General features: G+C 45.5%; 1 protein-coding gene across 1 annotated transcript in view; it reads left to right on the top strand.

The window, feature by feature from the left end:
* TNPO2 (transportin 2) overlaps positions 1–23,635 on the top strand; it is a gene marked incomplete in the record, with an annotated part of 2,382,582 nt that overhangs the window by 237,820 nt on the left and 2,121,127 nt on the right. The window contains 3 exon segments of the mRNA XM_044084755.1: positions 11,681–11,814; positions 18,702–18,783; positions 19,141–19,263. Coding sequence (XP_043940690.1) covers positions 11,681–11,814; positions 18,702–18,783; positions 19,141–19,263 — 339 coding nt within the window.

The following is a 23,635-nucleotide window of genomic DNA, read 5'->3' as shown; positions in this document are numbered from 1 at the left end:
ATGGTGGCAGCCACCAAGAAGCTCGCTCAGGAGACCTTTATGGTCCATCCACCGGACTGAGTCTCTGGCCATGAACCATTTCGGGAAGTAGGTTTACACTAAAGTCACATTTGTGGTACATGTGCTGAACTACATGGCATGTGATCAGACTTCAGCAGTGAGATCTGGTCAGAGGTTGCAGAGTCTGCTCTAGGTTTCATGTTGACTGAAGAGGGTTATGAGTTGTCTCTCGCCTTCATTCTTGCTGGATGGGGTTCGGAGCCGATCCTTGGCTCTGACTCTGCCTTCTACTAAAGCTCGAGAGCTATTTACCGGCTCGAGGCCTCCCCATATCTCACAATGCTAGGCGACAGATACCCATATCTTGTTTGCCGCTTCAGCTACGAGGTTGCGATTTTACCGGCTCCAGGTCGTATAAATCATTTCTCATCATTTTTACTTAAATATTCTGTAGATTTTTGCTGATTCATAGGTTCATAGGTTCATAGGTTCATACTAGGCTATCTGCCCGAGGGCATTTATAAGCCTAGCCCATTGTTTTGTGGCTTACGCCACCCCTTTAGTATGGGGAACTATACCCATTATTTTGCTGTGCCTCTGTCGAGCAGTGACACTGAGGTAATCCCTGGGGTATATCTGCGATCTCCCATCCATTGGTCAAGATTTCTCTTGAACAAGGCCAGCGAGGTGCTCTGCCTCACATGTACCGGGATTTTGTTCCACAGCATAGGGAGTCTTTGGGTGATGAATCTATCTCTCCAGCACGTCCTATTAATAGCCGTGTCGAGGTTTAAGTCTCCGCCCTTGTGGCTCTGATGGATCTAGATTTTTGAGGTGAAGCATATTCATCAAATCTGGGTTTGACATGGCCTTGTATGTTAGGCAAAGGTCACCTCTGAGCAAGCGGTGGCGACTGAATAGAGCTGGAGTTCTTTCAGTCGGGCAGCATAGGACAGATTTTGAGACCCTTTATCCTTTTGGTGAGGAACTTTTGTGGCCTCTCCAGCTGCTGCAAGTGTCGGGTCAGATACATTCGAATGGGGCATTGTACTCAATCATTGGTCTGATGAGTGATGAGTAAAGGGAGACTATGACCTCCCTTGATCTAGATGAGAATCCCTTCATGATAAGGTGGGCAATGTAGAAGGACTTCCTAACTACTTTAGCTACATGGGTGTCGAATGACAGACTACTATCAACCTGGGTCCCCAGGTCCCTGATAACTTCTTCTGTGCTCAGTGGATTGCCACCTATTTGGTAGCTAGGGGTAACCTTGTTTTTCCCGAAGGGTATGACTATGCATTTTTGGCATTTAACTTTAGGCCGTGGCTCTGGCACCAGTTATCCGTTTCTGTGAGACCCTTCTGAAGGATATCTGTGTCAGATGTGTTTTCTACTATGGCGCCCAGTTTGCAGTCATCTGCAAACTTTGTCAGCCATAACCCTCCTGTGTTTGCTTGTACTTCAGAAAAGTAGATGCCAAACAAGAGTGGGCCCAGGACTGAGCCCTGTGGGACACCACTTGTGACAGGCTTTGAGTCTGACATGGCGCCAGCAACTCTGACCCTGTGGGTTCTGTCACTCAGCCAGTTTGCAACCCATCTTGTGATGTATGGGCTAACATTTAAGCTGATTTTTTCAATGATACCCGAGTGGGGTATTGTATCGAAGGCCTTAGCCAGATCGAGGTAGGCTGTATGGACTGCCTTTCCCTCATCAATGGCTTTGGTGACTGTTTCGAAAAAGTCGACCAAGTTTAAAAGGCATGATCTGCCTTTGACAAAGCCAAACTGGGTTGGATCCAAAGTCTGCAAATTCCCTATGTCTTTATTTATGAGGTCCATTATGATCCTCTCCATGGCTTTGCAGATAAGGCTTGTCAAGCTAATGGGCCGGTAATTTCCAGGGTCTGTGGAGGCACCGCCTTTGTGAAGTGGGACCACAGTTGCAGTGCGCCACTCCCTGGGTATGTATCCAGAGGTAAGACTTTGATTAAACAGCTGTCCTAGCTGTGGGTTTAATTCCTCATTGAGTTCGTGGAGCACACTGCCGGGGACACCATCGGGTCCCATGGATGCTGTGTTTTTTGCTTTGGAGAGAGCAGTTCTCACTTGGGGCTGGAGATGTTTGGGGGCTGCACTCATTTGGTATAGATATCTCTCCTTTTTGGGGAGGGGAGAAGTTTGCACTGAACCTGTCAGCCAGTATGTTGGCAATGTCTGTAGGATCAGTAATCTTCACATCATTTTGAACTAGTTCTGAGCATATCTGGGAGTTTCCTCCTAGGTTTCTAACATAGCTAAAGAAGGCCTTATGATTGTCTTTTGAGTCTTTAGCTATTTTTCTCTCGAAATTTGCTTTGGATGATTTTATGAGAGCTCTTAGTTTTTACTTATAGTGATCAAGGGTGTCTTACCTTTTAAGGATTTTGCTCTATCTTGTAGTAGCTTCCTCCTTTTGTTGTAGAGTTTGTTTATGGCTGGGGTCCACCAGACTGGACGCTTGCCTTTGGTACAAAGAGTCTTTGTTTTGCTTGGGATTGCCTTATCCATGCAGTCCTGCAGGTGCTGGTAGAAGGCGTTTGTAAGTGATTCAGCGGCTTGAGTATTGTTTTCCGCTCGGGGCCTGAAAGGAGACCACACTAGTCTTTAGAAGTGTGAAGTCGGCTTTTGAGAAGTTCTTTACTGTGGTCTTTTTATTTCAGGTGGGGTGGGATGAGGACCTCCAGCGAGATTAGTTTGTGATCTGATCTCACCAGTGAGGGGTATACTTCGGTGTTGAACATTGTGCTCCCATGTTCGTGATGATGAGATCAAGTATGTTATCTCCTCTTGTGGGGATGGTGACTAGTTGTTCCATGGCATTTGAGTTTATGAATTCCAGGAACTTTTGGGCTAGGGTGTTTGGGCTTGAGTAGTGTTCCCAGTCTATATTAGGGTAATTGAAGTCACCTAGTATGATGGTGTTTGGTGATACATTTATCCCCTCTAGTGTTTTCAGGAAGGCCATGTGAGTTTCCTGAGTTTGTGAGGGTGGCCTGTAACATGCTACAATTTGCAGAGCAGTCTTGCCTATGGTTAATTGCACCTGGATGGTCTCCGTTGCATCGTGCGTTGCCACCAGTCTTGAGGTGTGGGTGTCCTTGATGAATATGGATACCCCCCCTCCTTTCTTGGTATTGTCCGGATTTTGGGGCCGGAACGCATGATATGAGGTAAAACCTGATAGCGCTGGGGTGCTCTCAGGAGCCTTGAACCAGGTTTCTGTCACAGCACAGACATCGCTGTGACAGATCTCCCTCTTTATTTTTGTGTACCCTTTGAGATCCCACTTAAACTCCCTTTTTATTGTTAGTCCCCCCCCCCCAGCCCTTTGGGGTAGTGTTAGACCTCATTAGCTACTTTTATAGTATATATATTTGTTAGTATTAGTCTGTGTTGTTGTTATTATTGTATAGCTATTATTTAGTACTTTTAGTTTTATTTGGTGCTTGTGTGCGCCTTGTCTTAAGCACTAATTACCCGTATCTTTTGGTATCCTTTTGTTTTTAATATGTCTAAGGATACCAAAGTCTCAGGTTTCAAGAAGTGTGACTCGTGCTGTCAGAAGTCTCGGACAGACTGTCACACTTGTGTTTATTGTTTGGGCCCCCTACACCTGCAGGACTCTTGTTTGGTCTCCACGCCTTCAGTCAGAGAGTCTTGCAGGAGCGTAGGAATAAACTCATTATGAGGGGCTTACTTAAGCCAGAAGGATCCCTGGCTAAGCCTGTCGGGTAAATCCTTAAAGACCGCCAAACCGTCTGCTCCCTGTTCGGAGCCGTCGCCGAGGGGATCTCCTGCCTCATCGGTTCCGGCTGGAACCGACACTTCGAGACCTCAATCAGCTCCAACCCTGGTGTCGGAGCATTCTCTGAGACGAAAACGTTCGAGGTCCCCCTCTTTGGAGCCCGTTCATTCGGCTCCGGGATCTCCATTGCTCCAATTGAGCGGAGCCATAGGTCCCACTCCTCTCGGTCCTCCAGGCTTATCCGATCATGACCTGGAGAGGGTGGTCAGTAGGCTCCTAAAGTCGTAGGCACTGGCCAAAATTTTGACTAGCCCTTCTCAACAGACTGTGGCTATCCCTGTCTTCGACTGTTCCTCCTCAGACTCTTCCACTGTGTTCGGAGCCGGAGCTGCTTGGGGCTCGGAACGTTGGAGCCGGAGCTGCTTGGGGCTCGGAACGTTGGAGCCGGAGCTGCTTGGGGCTCGGAACGTTGGAGCCGGAGCTGCTTGGGGCTCGGAACATTGGACCCGGAGCTGCTTGGGGCTCGGAACGTCTGAGCCGGAGCTGCTTGGGGCTCGGAACGTCTGAGCCGGAGCTGCTTGGGGCTCGGAACGTCTGAGCCGGAGCTTGTTGGGGCTCGGAACGTCTGAGCCGGAGCTTGTTGGGGCTCGGAACGTCGGAGCCGGAGCTTGTTGGGGCTCGGAACGTCGGAGCCGGAGCTTGTTGGGGCTCTAATCGTCGGAACGTCGGAGCAGATACCACACCTTTTGGCTCCCTCGTCTGCTCCGATCTCCATTGGCTCCATCCTTTGAGGGATCCAGGCGCCGAGACTCCCTTGTCGTCTCCGAGGGGGTGAGTGGCATCGGACCCTTGTCTGACCCCGTTCTCCCTCTCTGGTCCTCTGTGCAGGTGAGCCTCTGAGCCGTCCCTCTCTGTGCCGGGAGGGGTTCCCATCTCTTTGGAGCGTGGACCCTCTTCTCTGCCCGACAGGGGCACCTTTGAGGTCATGAGGAGCGTACTGACTCCTGTTGGCTCCGCGATCGGCCCCTTCGGCTCCTCCCCCCATGGTGCCTGCATCGGTCTCTGTCCACCCTCCTGACGCCAAGCGTGGAGAACAGAAGCTCCATGTCACCCCATTGTGTGTATCTTCCTCTTCCGAGGCCTCCCCTGATCATTCAGAGGAGCCCCCTAGGAGTAGGAAATGTAAGAGGAAACATGTCGACTCCCCCGAGTCAGTCACGTCTGACACCGACTTGGAGGATTCGGAAGGGTCCCCAAGATCCCCCTCTGAGGATGTCTGTTTTTCAGACATCCTTGAGATCCTTAGGCAGAGGGGGAACTGGACTGCCCTTAACCCTTCTGAGGATGAGTCGGTGTATGTGGACACGTTTGGTTCTCGCCCTTCCACCTCCTGGGTGTGTCTGCCTTTTAAACCCACTCATGGAAGTGGTGGCTCGGAAGGCGTGGACAGCCCCGGACACAGTGGAACCAACTCCCCGCATGCCCACTAAATTCATTATAGCCCCATCTGACAAACAGTTTCTAACAAAAGGTGTCCCTGTTGATGCCATGGTGGTGGCAGCAGCCACTAAGGAGCTGGCTGACCCTTCGGTGCCTGTCCATCCACTAACAAAGAATCTAGGACAATTGACAGGTACGGGAAGCGGATGTTTTCTTCAGCGACCTTTTCCATGCGGTCGCTGAATTATCTGTGCCATTTCACCCGCCTTCAAAGGGATCTTCTCCAGGAACTGGGTGATACTCTTCAGGATCCATCGGCTGCAGGGTCTCTGGGAAAGATAAATTCCCAGCTGGCGATCCTTAACTCTATAGTCAACTTCTCCATGCGGCTCATTTCTTATGCAGCCGATGGGGCGAGTAGGGCCGCAGGTACAGGAGTGGCTTTGAGAAGACCTGCCTGGATGCGGTTATGTAACTTTGCTGACCCCTTTAAGACGTCCTTCACCAATACCCCCTTCGATGGTTCGGCTTTGTTTGGACCACAGGTGAAGGATGCCCTTACCAGGTGTGAGCAGGAAGGCAAGACTCTTTCTGCCGTGGGAGTCCGTTTTTCTATTACCTCTAGACCATACCATAAAGGTCAGAAGAGTGGAAAAATGTATTTTCGGAAACCCCAGGGAGTCGTGCCTGACACGTGGCGAGTTTCCCTCCAGGGGCAGAGGAGGGAACAATAATAGACGCTGCTCTAGGGGCAGAGGGGGTCCGCAAAATCAGGGTAGCAGAGAATCTTTCTCTGACGAATCCTTTCAGCACCCCTGAGGGGCTGCCCGACTGTCCACTTTCGGAGGCAGTCGGGGGAAGATTGTCACTGTACCCAGAAGCCTGGCAATTCCTCACACAAAACAAATAGGTACGGTCCATCATATCCGAGGGTTACAAAATCCCCTTTGTCCACACCCCTGCACAAACAAAACCGGTCCCTTCCAGATGTTCCACCCGGTCTAAGGGAACAAGCAGTACTAGAAGTTTCAAAACTGCTAAAAAAAAAGGGCCATCCAGCCAGTCCCAGCAAGGATCCGGGGTTTACTCCAAGTTCTTTTTGGTACCAAAAAAGACAGGGGACTGGAGACCCATTTTGGATCTCAGCAGGTTAAACAAATCTGTTCAAAGAATGAAGTTCCGGATGGTCACGCTTCAGTCCATTCTACCCTTTTTTGGGTCAGGACAATTGGATGTGCTCCATAGACCTTCAGGATGCGTTCTACCATATAAAAATGGACAGGCACCCAGAAGGTTTCTCCGCTTCTGGCTGGGAGCCAGTCACTATCAATTCAGAGCCCTGCCCTTTGGTCTCACCACAGCCCCCAGAGTATTCACCAAATGCATGGCAGTGGTTACGGCTCACCTGAGACGGCAAGGATTCCAGGTGTTTCCATATCTAGACTACTGGCTCCTAACTGCTTCCACCAGGCATCAACTACTGCGAGCCAGGGATTATACCATCCGAACTTGCTCCGAGCTAGGTATCTCTCTAAACTTCGAAAAGTCTGCAATGTCGCCTCGTCAATCTATAACCTTTATAGGCACAAGATTAAATACAAAAGAGCTGTCGGCAAAACTTACTTAGAAAGAGCATCAGACATTCGCCATGTCCAGACCTTACTAAAGTGCAAGAGAATTCAGGCCAGATTTGTACTGAAAACCTTGGGTCTCATGGCAGCAGCAATCACATTACTTCCCCTGGCTCGTTTTCATATGCGGATCCTTCTATGGATGCTTTTTACCCAATGGTTGTTTCAGCAGTTTCCGATGTCTCTCAACATAGTAATCACCCAGTCGTGCAAAGACCACCTTTCTTGGTGGATGGTGTCTCAAGTACTTCAAGGCAGACAGTTTGTTCTTCCTTCTCCTGTTGCCACAGAGACAACAGATGCCTCCCTGATCGGGGGAGGGGCATTTTCAGGGCAGGACTGTCCAGGGCACTTGGCAACCTCTAGAGTACCACCTGCACATAAATGTCTTGGAGATGAGAGTGGTACTTTTAGCGTTGCAAGCTTTTCAGGACTCTCTACCCACTGGGACTATTGCAATTCAGACGGACAATGTCTGTAGTGTGGTACATCAACAAGCAGGGCAGAACGAAGTCCTATCCCCTATGTCAAGAAGCACTCAGTCTGGCAGTGGGCGATCTCCTCTCAACGGTTTCTGATAGCAACGCATGTTCCCCGGGACGACCAACGTCATAGTGGACAGGCTAAGCAGAGCTATTCTCATGCTTCACGAGTGGTCTCAGTCAGTAGCAGACAAAATTTTCTGCAGATGGGGTCAACCTTGCTGTGACCTTTTCGCAACCCCTCTCAGCAAGTGCGACGACTACTTCACTCTTCCCCCTCCCCGGCCACTCCCCCAGAGACGCTCTAGTTCACGATTGGCCCCTGGGTCTTCTGTATATGCATTCCCACCCTTTCCCTTAATTCCGAAACTAATTCAGAAAGCGACCGCATTGAGATCCAGGATGATCCTCATTGCCTCTTACTGGCCTCGACATATTTGGTTCCCATTCTTGCATAGTCCCCTACTGGAGCAGCCTTGGAATCTGCACCCAGTGCCAGACCTCTTGGTCCATCAGTCGGGCGGGCTGCAGCAATCCCTTCAGTCTCTCAACCTCACAGCTTGGTTGCTCCACTTCTGACCTTAGCCAGGCTTCCATAGATTTCTCAGCCAGTGCATGAAATCATCCTTTCTTCGCACAAATCTACTACCAGAAAGACTTATGCTAGTAAGTGGAAATGTTTCTCTTTCTGGGCAGAAGCTAGAAATATAGATCCCTTTACAGCCCCTGTCCATAACGTTCTAGATTTTTTTGGTAGAACTTTTTCGAGCAGGTTCCTCATCTGCCACCATTAGAGTCCAGTTGGCTGCTATCGCTAATTTCCACACTGGCCTGTCAGAGACCAGCATCATGTTCCACAATCTTTGCAAAGCCTTTCTTAAAGGGACTATTTTACTTGGGCCCCCAGTTAAAGATCCCCTGATATTGAACCTGATATTAACTTCATTGATTCTCCCTCCGTTTGAACCTGCGGCTTCCTGTTCCTTAAAATTACTCTCCTGGGAAGACTCTTCTTAGTAGCCATCACCTCAGCTAGAAGAGTGTCGGAACTTCAAGCCCTCTATATTCGTCATCCTTATCTTGTTTTTTACAAAGATAGTTTCACTCAGGACTAATCCTTCCTTTTTATCTAAAATACCTTCCGAGGCAAATCTGAATCAGACTATTGATCTTCCTGTCTTTTTTCCTGACTTATTCGAACAGAGCTGAACAAAAGTTGCACTATTTGGATGTTCACGGGCAATTACGTTTTTATTTGGATAGGACTAAGCAAACTAGAAAATCGGACCAACTCTTCCTGTCCTATGCTGAGGGCAAGTAGGGCCTTCCAGTTTCTAAAGTAACCTTATCTAGGTTGTTGGCCTCTACCAGCTGACAAAGAACTCCCTACGAAACCAAAAGCTCATTCCACCAGAGCATTAGCTACGTCGGTAGCTTTTCAGGCAAGACTTCCAATGGAATCTATTGGTGCTGCAGCCACACGGGCCACTCCTCATACTTTCATTTCACATTACAAGTTGGATATGGCCTCCAGGAGTCGAGCTGACTGGTTCCACTGTGCTCAAGAGTCTGTTCCGATAAGCCACCCAGGGCTAAGGTGCTAGGGACGCTGTCCCATCCAGCAAGAATGAAGGCGAGATAGACAACTTAACATTAAGAAGTTGTGTACCTACCATAACGTTCCATGTTAGTTGTCTTCTCGCCTTCTTTCTTGCGTCCCACCCTCCATCCCCCTAGCCTGGACAGACCAAGAAAGAATCCCCTTGGAGGCCTTCTTCCTGTGGTTGACTTTTTTTCTAGGGTATGTCCTCTGTTTTTAGCTCTGTAGGTAAACCTTGTAGTAGGGACAGGTATCTCCATGGTGTTGGCTCTGCCAAACGAGATCTGGGTATCTGTCGCCTAGCATTGTGGGATATGGGGAGGCCTCGAGCCGGTAAATAGCTCTCTAGCTTTAGTAGATGGCAGAGTCGGAGCAGAGGATCGGCTCCGAACCCCATACAGCAAGAAAGAAGGTGAGAAGAAGGCAACTAACATGGAATGTTATGGTAGGTACATAACTTCTTATTCGCCTGTATGGCCACCCTCACTTCCATTTCCAACACCTCTGAGGCTCCACTGAAGGTGCCTCTAGAGCAGTTGGTGCAGGTGTTGCTATCAGGTGTCACGCCTGGCTCCAGCTTTGTGCATTCTTGGAGTCCCAAGACATCTTTTACAAATGCCCCATACGATTCCACCCTTCTTGGAAACTGTACAAGACATGTTGGTCCAGGGCGAGTAAGACTGTAAGACCTTGTCTGTTGGCAGGATCCGCTTCCCAACCCCTCAATGATCCTTTTCAGAGAATCCGTGGAGGGGAAGGTTGAAGATGTGGTTCCAGAAGTCTCGGGGCTATTCCCAAATAGCTTAGGACTCTGCACTTCCCTAGAAGTAGAGGGGGTATGACAATGCCATCCCTCATGGTAGAGGGGGTCTGAGGAACCAGGGGGTCTTGGGATTTCTTCTTAAACCCACACAGCCCTGAAGGGTAACTGCTCATCTCTGGAGGCAGTCTGTCTCTCGCTGCACCCAACAGCCTTGGGAGTCTTACAATTGTTGGGTATTGCAAATCATATCCAAAGGCTATTCAGTCCCCTTTGTTCAGATAATTTGGATCAGTTGTCTATTCCAGGTTTTTAGTGCAAAAACAAAATAACTCCAGCAAAGCTAGAAATTCCACTGAGTGACTTCCTAAACCTCTTGTGTCAGAGGCACATGGGATATATGCAAATGATCCTTAGGGGTACCCAAAATGGTTAATTGATGAGATTAAGTATGAGGTTTTTAGAAAAAGGCTTAATGGGGAATATCACCCCTTATTAACAGCTTCTTTTATGGGTGAAGTAGAGGGTATAAATGGTTTAAGTAATATTGGCCCATGTAATTTTGTAGTGGGAAATGAGTTTGGTTAATAGTGGAGACTTGATGGGTTCCATTGCCTTTGATATGCAAAGTAGTACACAGAATTTTTCATTTTTACACACAGTATGCGTAGTACATGCATTACAAATGGTGTGCAAAAATTGGGATATGATAACATTAGTTAACAAACTTGGTATGAATCCCAAGTTTGTTTTTAGACGTGGCAGTAATTTAAAGGATTGGTGTGATTTTGTATCCCATCAGCAGGTACAGTGCATAAGATGCAAAAATGTAGTGTGTTCTCAATGCCCACATATCTAGTGTGACTGAAAATTGGGACTAAAAATATTTATATACCCGGATGGTATTAATGTCAGACACAAGGTGTGGTATATGCTGCCAAGTCCTGCCATTGTACAGCATATTATATAGGGAAAACTGCGCAAAAGCTCCAATGTATGTGAATATACCAGTGACATTTGGATAGGAAAAGATGCTAGTGCAGTGGCCTAAGCAAATAAAAATATCCTGAACATAAACTTAAGTTTGTGGTCTTGGAACAACTGTGGATTAATCCTAGGGGAGGGCCATGGAAATTATTAGAGCAACGTGAATTATGGTGGATACTGTATTTAAATGCATCTATACCCCCTGGATTAAATGATGTGGTATCAATTTGTAGTGTACTGAAACTAAGAAGGTATAATAGTTTTAATGATATTAATTCTTATTGGAACTGATTTGTTTTTATTATAGATGAGGCATGGTTCTTTAAATACCCACACATTAGCAATTAACTTAGTGTGGTCATATGACTGAATTTGTTTTGAGGAAGGCTTGCATTGTTGCTGCAAGCGCTTAACTACTACATTAATAAAATCCTGTTTTTGAGTGAACTTTTTTCGTGCCTTTGAATTCAAGTTGGTGTTTTTTGTGATTGAAGTTGTCGTATTAATACAGTTTGCCATTGTGTAAGCTTTAAGTTGAAATATTTTAAAGCCTTGTACATAGCATGGTTTTGAAATTGAAGCAAATGTGAACAAGCAATGTTTGACACCTAGAGGCATCCGTAGGAGTTAACTGCAGATGCACCTGGAGGCATTACTCTGATGTAATGAGTTAACAGGGGTAGAAGGGCATTAATGCCTATTCTTGAAACTTGTATGTAAGCAGGCTGCTTTATCTAAAACTTGGATGACATCTTGCCTGTAACATGTTGACACAGGGTTGGGCACTTCAGAGAGCTTTCTGGATTGGTCTTAGGACCTGTCTGCACGAGTCCTAATCCATCTTTAAAGGAATTGGTCTCATTAATGGTGAGTATCTTTTAGACAGGTGGAAATTGTTTTCACATGTTGAAATAGCATCTGACATTTGTAAAATACTTTTGTAGCTGTTGGCGTAAATTTTCTTGGATAAACAAGTTCTTTCTTGGTACAGGGTTCATTTGGAGCTCTTCAGAAGATCTGTGAAGATTCGTCAGAATTGTTGGACAGCGATGCTCTGAACAGGCCACTGAACGTTATGATTCCCAAGTTCCTCCAGTTCTTTAAACATTGTAGTCCCAAAATCAGGTAAAAATGTTGGTCATATGAATACTTGAGTAAATTCCATCTTGGATGTACACCTGCTGTAGCTTGGGCCTCAAGTGAGCTTGCTTAATTCTGTATCTGCCCACAAAGAACATGCTGGAACAGGATTCCCAGTGCAGAAAAGCTATATTGACTGGTGTAGGTGGGGTGATTCAGCTAGTTCAAAACATTGGCTGTACCGGTCTGTGAGGCTTTAGTCTGTAATCGGCACACAGTCACCAAACTCTGAACTATAGAAGGAGCTGCTTCAGTTTCTGGTGAAATCATTCTAAAACAAATGCACACTGTTCATTACTGTTCTGCACTGCCCTTGACTTGGGTGCAAGTCTGTATCTAGTTATTTGAGAACTTAGGCTTATGAAAGCTTCTCCATATATAGATATACACAATGTATGCATATATTTGCATGTAGAGAAATCTTATTTGTATGCCTGCATGCAGTCAGCGTTTACTATTGTATTTATCAGAGTTCTTTTAGACTCGAAATGTCATTGTTAGAATATTAACTTCCTCTGTTTGTATGAAGGTAAATGGTGTTTTCATGCAACGAAAAATCTTCTGAATGAACAAATATTCAGTCTTGTGTTGGTTATGTTTAGAGTAAGGGCTAGGGAGGGAATAGATGGTCATGTTGGGGTATGCAGTTGTATGGATATGTTTAACTTCTACAACTGAACGTTGAAAACTGTCTCCACCACATTTATTATTCTCCTTTCCTATGGCTGTGTGCCAATGCAATTGATCTGCAAGATCTGTCTGGAATGAACCCTTGTACAGTTGGGTTACAAAGGGGATTTTATACACTTCAAAAATGTTTTGCTGTCTGCTTTTGAGACCATTTATTTTGTAGTTTTCATTGCTGTGCAGGGCAGAATGGGCAGAGATTGGGTTGTATTGCAGCATTAACCTTCAAAGGCTTGTACAGATGTGAGCACAACCACAAAGCTACTAAAGGTATGGTGTGCAAGGGCGGGTTTGGAAGAGACTGAATGTGCTGAGACTGTTAAAACTCATCTACCAGCAGACATTTGTTGCTACCTCTTGCATATTTGAGGAAAGGTGTTTGGACGTGGAACAGATAGATGGCATGATGTTGGTGTTTCACTGTTGCAGTCATCACATTTGGATTATCTGCCTGCAGGTAGCCCTCAGGCGGCCTGAATACCAGAGTCTTCAGATTACTGCAGATGCTGTCTTCCATGACGTCAGGTTGTCAGGGGTATAAAATATGCAGATGACGCCATTACATCAGTCTTTATTGCCGTGTGATGCCCGAAGCAGTTTGCAAGTGCTGGTCTGCCAACTCCTGAAATTTTTGTTTGAGTTTCAGAACTGAAGTTTTCAAAAAAGATAAGTACCCCGTTGGGGATCCTTTATCTTGCTCCAACCAATGTCAGTAAACGTTAACAGTTGTCTTACCTGTGGGAAGCAAATACCTCAAAGATTTTCATTCGTGCTGCAACCCCTGTTTAGGCCCAGACTGCAACGTACCTCGCTGTCGGTTTTGTGCCTTGTTCTACTTTCGAACTATTCGTAGTCGGGCTGTCTTTGCAGAAAATTATTTTCGTACTGTCTCAGTACTCCGAAATGGCTTCGTTAAGCCATCCGAATACCAATCTTCCGAAAAAAACATAAGTATAGACAGACCGTATAGGTCCAAAATTGCCGACGACCCTTCCGTTAAGCTAGTCGCCAGTCCGTTGGTACTCGGTGAGGTGCTTTTGCAGCCCCTGATACCCGCTACTTCAGATTCACAGGCCTCTACCGAGACCCATTCAGAGTCTGGTATGCTGCGAGATGCTTCTTCGACTATGGAACCTGCGGATGTCTCTACCTTGGATCCGGAGCTGCTGTGCAGGCACTGGCTTCTGTTAACTTTTACTGACATCGGTTGGAGCAAGATAAAGGATCCCCAACGGGGTACTTATCTTTTTTGAAAACTTCAGTTCTGAAACCCTAAAACAAAAATTTCAGGAGTTGGCCGACCGGTGCTTGCAAACTGCTTCGGCCCTACAGACTTGCAGTTTAAACAGACTCTATAGTCTTCATCCAGGCTTAAAACTCGCACCACGCCTGGAAAACACATCCAAACCGCATGCTTGGGCCCATATGCCTTAAAAAAAAAAAAAATTCTTAGAATGGCTGAAGACTTTGTCTTAATTAAGGGAAGCCAGCCTTCCCCCCTTTGAGACCTAGAAGTGATTTTCCTTCTGATTAGGAATCTGATTTATGTCCCTTCTGATGACCAGGATTTGCTCTTGTTCTACCTATGAGGACTCTGATGCAGAGGATTCCATTCACTCTGCTTCCCCTCAAGATTTTTCTTTTTGTAAAACCTTGCCCACTCTTAAGGAGCATTTCCACTGGGAATGCCAGGATTACTCTGACTCCAAAAAGAGGCTTAGGGAGTTCTTACTCATTCCTCAACACAGGCCTTTAGCTATCCCTCCTGTTCTGGACATTGTAAATGCTTTCTTGGACTCTAGCCTTTCCCTAGACACTTAACCTCCAGCTCTCAGAAAACCTGACTGGTATCAGAGTACCTGACTCTTAAGTTCCTCTTCAAGACTCCTATTGTGGATACAGAGACCATTTCCCAAGGACCTAAAGGCATTAAGGCTACTGCTGCCAAAAATTCTACTCCTGATAGAGATTCTAGAGTCTTAGATGGGGTAAGAAGGTATACATTTCCGCTGCTTTGGCCATTAGGGCTTTAAAGTGCCAGTTTCAATGCATCAGCAACATATTATGGGACTACTTAAACAGTAAATGATGTTTATTCTTGACTGCTGAACACACAGAATTACAGGATTTAATGCATTCTGCAGAACAAGTTGGTAAACATACTTTGCAATGTGGTTTTGACACTTTAGAAGCATGTTGCACTGCTGTCGTCACTGGGTCTGTACTTAGAAGGCATGCTTGCTTGGCTTAAGGAGCAAAACTTGCCAGATCATGTTAAAACTAAATTTACTAGATGCTCCCTTAAACCAAGAACGCCTTTTTGGCAACAAAGCAGAAGTCCTGAAAAAGATGGAGGAAAGAGCTAAATCTATGCAAACTGTTAGATTTCCTGCAAGTACAGTCTCCCAGATTTAGTAGGCATTGACCTAAGAATTAGTCCTTTACAGTCTCTTCCAGGCTTTCAGTCCAAACCCAGGAACAGCATACCACCTAGGTTAGTCTCAGGGTGCGCACAGGCCTAAGCAGTGGGGGGCTCCCACTTCCAAAGCAGGGAGTAGTAAGCCACCCCCTGTAGAAAAATGGTACAATGACTTAACCTTAACCCTTCAAGCCCTGCTCAACTGCCTGCTCCCTTAGGAGGAAAGCACACCCAACATACAAAAAACTGGGAACTCATTACCCGGGATAAATGGGTTTTGAACGTAGTTTCCCAAGGATAAGATTCCACTTCCACACACTACCAACCCCCAAACGAATGGCCAGACTTGGCCCCAAATCAGTGATCAGAGGCCCAACAGCAGGTTCTCTCTAAGTATCAGGGCTATTCAACCTGTCTCAGAACAAGAGAGACAAGGTTTTTATTAAAAACTTTTACTGGTAACCAGAAAAGACAGCTCCTGGCGTCCTATCCTGGAACTCTCTTCTAAAAACCTTTCTGGTAACCCAAAATTCAAAATGCTAACACTTCAGCTTCTTCCTGTGCTAGGCAAAGATGCCTGGCGACTTTAAACTTAAGGAGGCTTACCTGTACATTCCAATAAGGGAATCTTGCAGGAAATACCTACGCTTCAGGGCAGGCTCCATGCACTATCAGTTATCTGCACTTCCCTATGGCTTATCTACTACGCCCAGGGTATTCACGAAGTGGCTATCTCCAGCCATTGCATTTTGCAGACAGAGAAATATTCAAGGTATACCCATTCTTGGATGATTGTCTGATTCAGGCAGAAAGCCAGGACTTGCTATTGCACCTGACATTCGTAAAGAAACTTCTAATCTCTCTGGGGTACACCATAAATGAAAATAAATCACACCTAGTACCCTGCCAACAGATTGTATTCCTGGGAGCAAGCTTTAACACACATTCCCAGTTGACTTTCCTCACTCCAGAGAAACAAGTTTTTGACTACCTACTTCAGACTATTGGCCACAAAACCCCAGCTATATGCAAGGAAATTTCTGCAAGCCCTGGGGTTCATGGCCTCTTGCATTCTACTCATTTCATATGCAAGACTGCATAAGAGGAAACCAGTGATGTCTAAAAAGCCTATGGTGTCAATATTCTCAGGACCTGGAGTCAATGATTCCTATCATTCCTTGTATAAAGACTGACTTCCTTTGGTGGGCAGAAGCCTGTTACCACAACAAGGGGCTCCCTTTCACTCTACCCCCTGCCGCCCAAACCCTAACAGACTCAGATTATGCATGAGGGGCTCACTTGGCAGGGCAGTGCATTTAGGGCAAATGGAACCCTAGACAGATGCACCTGCATATCAGCCAAAAAATGTTAGCTGTACAAAATTCCCTGACAGCCTTAAAAGACCACATTTTTCAGGACAACTATTGGTAAAGACAAAACACCACAGTTGTGGTACATAAGCAGGGGGGGAACCCACTCGTACCCTCTCTGCAGACTAGCCATGGCTCTGTGGAACACAGCCTTGAGCTACCAAGTGTACCTACAAGCTCAATTCCTGCCAGACCAGCTAAATTCTCCAGCAGCCTACTTAAGCCGAAATCTCATGGACCTACACGAATGGAAACTAGAACCAAAAATATTCAACCTCTTGAACAGATGGGGGACTCCACAGGTAGACCTGTTTGTCTCCCCTCAGAACTATCAATTGGACAAATTCTGTGCAAGGACTCCCCACAGTCGAGCTTGGAAAGTAGACGCCCTGTCCTTTACCAGGAAACTCCTTTCGGTTTATGCCTTCCCTTTCTGCATCTCCTCTTGAAGGTTCTGCTAATGATCAAACAGGTTCTGCTAATGATCAAACAGGACAAGCCAAGGACAATACTGATTGCACCAGACACCCCTCCTGCGCAGTATGACACTGGTGGAACCATGGCAGCTGCCTCAGACCCCCTTCCCTGCTGTCCCAGCAGGCGGGTCAGATTCTGCACCCATTCTGCACCCTCTGCTTCAAACCCTGAACCTAGCAGCCTGGCTAATTCCTTGAGCTCTCCAATAGTATCCCTCAGTAAGCAGGTGTTAGATGTTATCCTGGAGGCAAGGAGGCCTAGTACTAGAAAATCCTATGCTGAAAAGTGGAAAAGATGCTGTTCCTGGAGCCAGACTCTGGGTATGGGCACAAAGGTGCCCAGCTTGCCTCCTATTCTTCAGTACTTAACAGAAATGCTCCACAAGGGCTTATCCTTCTCGTCGATTAAAATTCATGCCTCTGCCATTTCAGCACATAATAATGAGCCACCTTCTCTCATCCGCTGCTAAAACAATTCTTTAGAGGGGCCAAAAATTTAAGACCCCCCCAGGGGAGCCCCCACTGCAGCCTGGGACCTTAACTTTGTATTGGAAAAACTCACCCCCCCCCCTTTTGAGCCAGCTGCAACAGCAGAGTTGAAATTCCTTTCTTGGAAAAACAGCCTTCCTTTTAGCTAGAAAAGTGTCTGAATTACAGGCCCTCATGGCAGTGGAACCCTTCATTATCTTCCATGCAGACAGGGTTTCCCTCGGGGCCAATCCTTCCTTTATGCCTAAGGTGGTGTCTAGTGTGGCCTTAAAATCAGTCCATTAATTTACCTTTTTTCCCTAATCAATAAAACAAAGGAGAACTAATACTGCACTCTGGACGTGCACAGACAACTTATATTTGGTCAGGACTAAGCTTGTCTGAAAATCTGGACAGCTGCTAGTTGGCTTTGTTGGAGCAGAGGGGAAGGCCATTTCAAAGCGAACGATTTCCAAATGGATAGCCCATTGCATTCTTTTCTGCTACAAGCACCATGGTAAACCTACCCCACAAAGGGGATAAGATCACATTCCACCAGGGCTGCATCCACGTCTGCAGCCTTTCTCAGAGGAGTCCCTACCAGGGATGTCCTAGAAGCTACCTGGAGCACTGTACATACCTTCACCAAGCATTACCACATGCTTATTTGTTTTTAAATCCAGAGCTGGTTTTGCCACTGCAGTCTTGCAGGGCTTAATTGCTTGCCCTAAAACTCCAATTTCCTCCTCCTTTACTTAGCTTTGGGAATCAACCCAAATGTGATGACTGCAGCAGTGAAACATGAACATATAGTACATTTGTGTCCACTTACCATAAATGTAGATGTTGGTGTATTCACTGTTGCAGTCCTGGTTATCCTTCCTCCAGCCCCCTCTGACTTATCTTGGCTCTACCTTTCTTTGGTATATATTTGTTTCCTGGTGTATTTGCTTTTTGATGGAGGTGTACCATAACACATAATTGATTCCCATTGTGGGGGGCATTTAACATCTGGTTCAAGAAACACTGAAATGGCATCTGCTGCATATTTTATACCCCTGACGACCTGAGGAAGAAGACGGCATCCGATGCGGGAATCCGAAGAGACTGGAATTCAGGCCGGATGAGGGCTACCTGCAGGCAGATAATCTAAATGTGATGACTGCATCAGTGAATACACTCTAACATCTACATTTATGGTAAGTGTACACAACTGTACTTTGTTTACTCCCCTTGCTTGAAGGAGGTTAAGAAAATGGGGCAGAAGTGATGCTCTACTTTTGTCTGAAGTGGAAGTAACAGTAATATCAGGCTTCATGAAAGATGCCTGTGGTTGTAATTGCTTTGTAAGGTTATTAAGGCTGGTTGTTTTAATTCTACCACTTAGCGTCTGATTTTTAGACTAGTTTGGTGTGCTTTATTTTAGGCATCCCCTTTGCTTTTTCTTCTTAGGTCCCATGCAGTAGCATGTGTGAACCAGTTTATTATGGATCGAGCCCAGGCACTGATGGATAACATAGATACCTTTATTGAGGTGAGTTTTACTCTATCAGAATGCAGTACTGTTTGGATACATTTGGTTATATGCCTTTCACTGGACTGAAGAAAAGCATTTTATTCCATGTGCTTAGGATGTATTTGTGAAGTGCACTTGTATACCAAAGTATTTTTGGTGGAGACTGGTAATGTTTTGATAAGTGTGCATTTTTATTAGCCTCTGTTTTGTTTGTGGCATGAAGTGCATGAAGTAGGAATGTACGTAGTGACATGGATGCAGTACTGTTTCAGCTGGCAGCAGTTATGGTGTGCCGCTATTGTAGTATACAAGCAATTTTTCATGTTTAGCATGTCATGAAACTTGCATTTTAATGTGTTTTAATTTTGCCAATAGCAATTGTTTGCACTTGCTGGTGATGAAGATCCTGAAGTTCGAAAGAATGTATGTCGAGCACTGGTGATGTTGCTGGAGGTCCGGATAGACAGGCTACTACCTCACATGCACAACATTATTCAGGTATTTTTATGGAATGTTGCATTGGCCAATTCTTTGTTTTTTTTTATATGCAGTTAGATCCTCTGTTATATTGGCAGTGGAATGTGGGTTGTTTCAGTAAAACTGTGCAGTGGAATGTGGGTTGTTTCAGTAAAACTGTGCAGAGTGAATCTTTTTATTTTGCCAAATAGACATCCGACTTTAACACCTTTGTTGAATTATCACTTGACATAGGCAGGTTTACATTTGTACAAAAGCAATCAAGCTGTTAAATTAGCAAACATGCTTCACATATTGCTGTATATTGTAACCTAAACATTACATAAATTCAATTCCCGCCCCCTTTTTAAACAAACATCTGTATTAAACAATCATTTATGATATAAGTAATCATGCATTTATATAAATTAAAACAAACCATACCAGTATAATCCTAGTTGCAAGCATTTTAAATCGCAAACCATACCGTTCATAGGTAGGTACTAGGCTGGCCCTAGGGCCCTGTACATGCCTCGCCAAAGAGGTACCCTGGCTTTCGCCACCCAAGAAAATTATTTTCCTGTGCCCCTGTTGAGCAGAACCACAGAAGTGATCCCCGGGGTGAATTTCCTATTACCCATGCAATCAAGATTTTTTGCAAACATGCATCACTTATCTGCCCAGTCATTTTCAGTTGAACATTGAGTAGCTCATTTAAGTCCTGCCTTTTAAACCTCATTCATCCCCTGTATGAGTTCCCACAATTCCCATTTTTTCCCATGTAGTTTGCTCCTACCCTTTTATCTCTGTTCCAGTTTTATGTTACTATATTCAGTACTAATATAGTTGATTTTGATTTTTCATCTTCTAGTAATAGCTTTTTTGACAGTCACCATAATTCGGTACAGCGAGGCCTTACCATGTCTAGGCAATTCCGATTCTGTATCATACTTAAGAAAACAAATTCCCTGGTCACCAGCCACCCATCCAGCACCTCTGACAGTGCATCCTGCAGGGAATCCTTAGATGTTCTTCGTGTTTCACTGTTGCAGTCATCACATTTAGGGTTATCTGCTTGCAGTAGCCCTCAGTCGGCCTGATTAACAAAGTCTTGGGTCCTGCATCGGTTGCTGTTTCTTCCGTGACGTCAGGTAGTCAGGGGTATAAAACATGCCGCCGACTCCATTACATTAGTCTCTCTTGCCATGTGGTGCCCGAAGCAGTTTGCAAGTGCCGGTTGGCCAACTCCTGAAATTTTCATTTGAGTTTCAGAACCAAAGTCTTCAACTAAAGCCAAGTACCCAGTTGGGGAAACCTTTTCTTGCTCTAAACTGATGTCAGTAAAAGTAAATTGTATTTCTTGTAGAAAACAAATACCTCAAAGATTTCCATTCGTACTGCATTCCTTGCCTCTGCCCTTACCATGACTTACCTCGCTGTCTGTTTTGTGCCTTATTTAAACAATGAACTATCCATAGTCTGTATATTTTCGCTTCTAAATATTTTGGTAACTCGGTTCAATTATCCAGATACGTATTCGGTAAGCCATCTTACTACAGACATTCCGAAAAAACCAAGATGAAGACAAGAGACAGGCTGCCTAGGTCCAAAGCTGCGAGTCTTCTAAGCCAGTCGCCAGTTCGCCGGTACTCAGTGAGGTGCTTTTGCAGCCACTAATACCTGCTACTTCAGATTTGCAGGCCTCTACTGAGACCCATTCAGTCTGGTAAGCCGCAAGATGCTTCAACTTTGGAACCTGCAGATGTTTCTACCTTGGATGGGTCTGGAGCCTATGTGCAGGCACCGGCTTCTGAGGGTGTTTTCAGGCCTACTGACTTGCATATCAAAATGCCGCCATCTTCAAGGCCTAAAACTCGAACCATGCCTAGAAAACTACACCCAGACCCGCATGGTCAGGCCTCTATGCCTAAAAAACAAAGAATGGCTGAAGATCTTATTACTTTAATCAGGGGAAGCCAGCCTTCCCCCTCTGAGACCTAGGACTGATTTTGCTTATTGTACTTCTGACCAGGATTCTGAAATTTGTTTCCTCTGACCAGGATTTACCCTTATCTACCTATGAGGATTCTGATGCTGGACTCTATTCCTTCTGCTTCCCCTCCAGAAGATGTCTCTCTTGGTGAAAACTTGCATACTCTTAGCATTTTCATTGGCAAAGTCAGGATTACTGTGATTCAAAAAGAGGCTTAGGGATTTTACTCCTGCCCCAGCACAGGCCTTTAGCTATCCCTCCTGTACTAGACATTGTTGATGCCTTTTCGGAATCTAACTTGGCCCCTCACTCTCTACCTCCTGCTCCCAGAAAACCTGATATATATTACAGGGTTCCTGGCTCCCAAGTTCCTTTGCAAAACTCCTATTGTGGATCCTGAGACCATTTCACAGGGACCCAAGGGCATTAAGGCTAATGCTGCCAAAAACCCTACCCCCTCTGATAGAGACTCCAGGGTGCTTGATCGATGGGGTAAGAAGGTATACACTTCTGCCCTTGGTCATTAGGGCCTTAAACTGCCAGTTTCATATGTGAAAGTAATCAGCATATTGGATTGCTTAAACAGAAAATGATGATTCCTGATCATGTTGAAAATAAGGATTTACAGAATTTACTGCATTCAGCTGAACAGGTTGGAAAAGATACTTGGCAATGTGGTTTTGATTCACTAGAGGCATATTGCAGAGCTGCTGTCACTGGGTCTGTACATAGAAGGCATGCTTGGCTTAAGGAGCAGTCCTTGCCAGATCATGTTAAAGCTAAATTACTGGATGCTCCCTTAAATCAGGACCGCCTGTTTGGCAACAAGGCAGAAGAAGTTCTTAAGATGGAGGAAAAAACTAAATCTATGCAAACTGTTGAATATTTCCTACAAGTACAATCTCCAAAATTTAGTAGGCATTGGCCCTCTAAGAACTGGTCCTTTCCTGCCTCTTCCAGGCCTTCAGCCCAAACCCAGATCCAGCAGAACACCCAGGCTTCAGTCCCAGGGTACGCACAGGACTAAGCAGTGGGGGGCTCCCACTTCCAAATCTGAGAGTAGTAGTAAAACTCCCCCTTATGGTAAACTGTCTCAATGACTTAACTTTAAAACTTCCAAGCACTTCTCAACTGACTGCCCCTTTGGGGGGAAGGATTGCTCTGCAGGCAAAAAACTGGGAAATCATTGCCCAGGACAAATAGGTTTTAAATAGTTTCCCCAAGGATACAGGTTTCACTTCCACACGTTACCAACACCAAACGGTTGGCCAGATCTACCCCCAAATCAGTGGGCAGAGGCTCAAAAGCAATTACTCTCTCAAGCATAAAGGCTGTTCAGACAGTACCAGAAGAGGAAAAGGGACAAGTTTTCTACTTGAGACTTTTCTGGGTACCCAGAAAAGACAACTCATGGCGTCCTATCCCTGGACCGGTCTATCTTGAACACTTTTTTGGTGATTCCAAAATTCAGGATGCTAACTCTCCTCACCAGTTGCTTCCTATGCTAGGCAAAGATGCTTGGTTGGCAATACTCTAAAGGAAGCCTTCCTGCACATCCCAATCAGGGAATCTTGCCGAAGATACCTATGCTTCAAAGAAGGCTACATGCACTATCAGTTCTCTGCACTGCCCTTTGGCTTATGTACTGCACTCCGGGTATTCAAAGTGCCTAGCTCCAGTCATTGCATTTTGCAGGCAAAGAAATATTCAAATATCCCATACCTGGACGATTGTCTAATTCAGGCAGAAAGCCAGGACATACTTTTGAATCATCTGGCATTTGTACAAAAGGTGCTAACTTGTCTGGAGTACACCATAAATGAAAAATCACACCTGGTACCTTGTCAAATTATATTCCTGGGAGCAACCTTGAATAAGTTTCTCATATGGCTTTCCTCACGCCAGAGAAAAGTTCATCTGACAACCTATTTCAAACTAATGGTGTCAAAAACCCTGCTATCTGCAAGGCAAATACTGCAATCCTTGGGGTTCATGGCCTCCTGCATTCTTCTAATTCCATATGCAAGACTGCATATGAGCAAACAATGATATCTAAAAAGCCTATGGCGTCAACCTTCTCAGGATGTAGAAGCAATAATTCCTATCATACTCTGCCTAGAGTTCCTTTGGTGGGTAGAGGCCTGCTACCAAAACAGGGGCCTACCATTCACACTACCCCTGCTGCCCAAACCTTAACAGATGCGTCAGACTATGCATGGGGGGCTCACCTGGCAGGGAAGTGCGTTCAGGGCAAATGGAACCAAAGTCAAATGCACCTGCATATCAATCAGAAAGAAAGTTAGCTGTACAGAATGCTCTGACAGCTTTCAAGGACCACATTCTTCTAGGACAATTAATGGTAGACTGACACCACTGTTGTGGTACATAAACAAGTAGGGGGGGTACCATTCTTAGCCCCCT

Source organism: Protopterus annectens, chromosome 9.part0 (genome assembly GCF_019279795.1).
Source record: "Protopterus annectens isolate FY-2018-M chromosome 9.part0, PAN1.0, whole genome shotgun sequence".
NCBI classification, from domain to species: domain Eukaryota; kingdom Metazoa; phylum Chordata; order Ceratodontiformes; family Protopteridae; genus Protopterus; species Protopterus annectens.
This window is presented reverse-complemented; position numbering and strand designations above follow the sequence as displayed.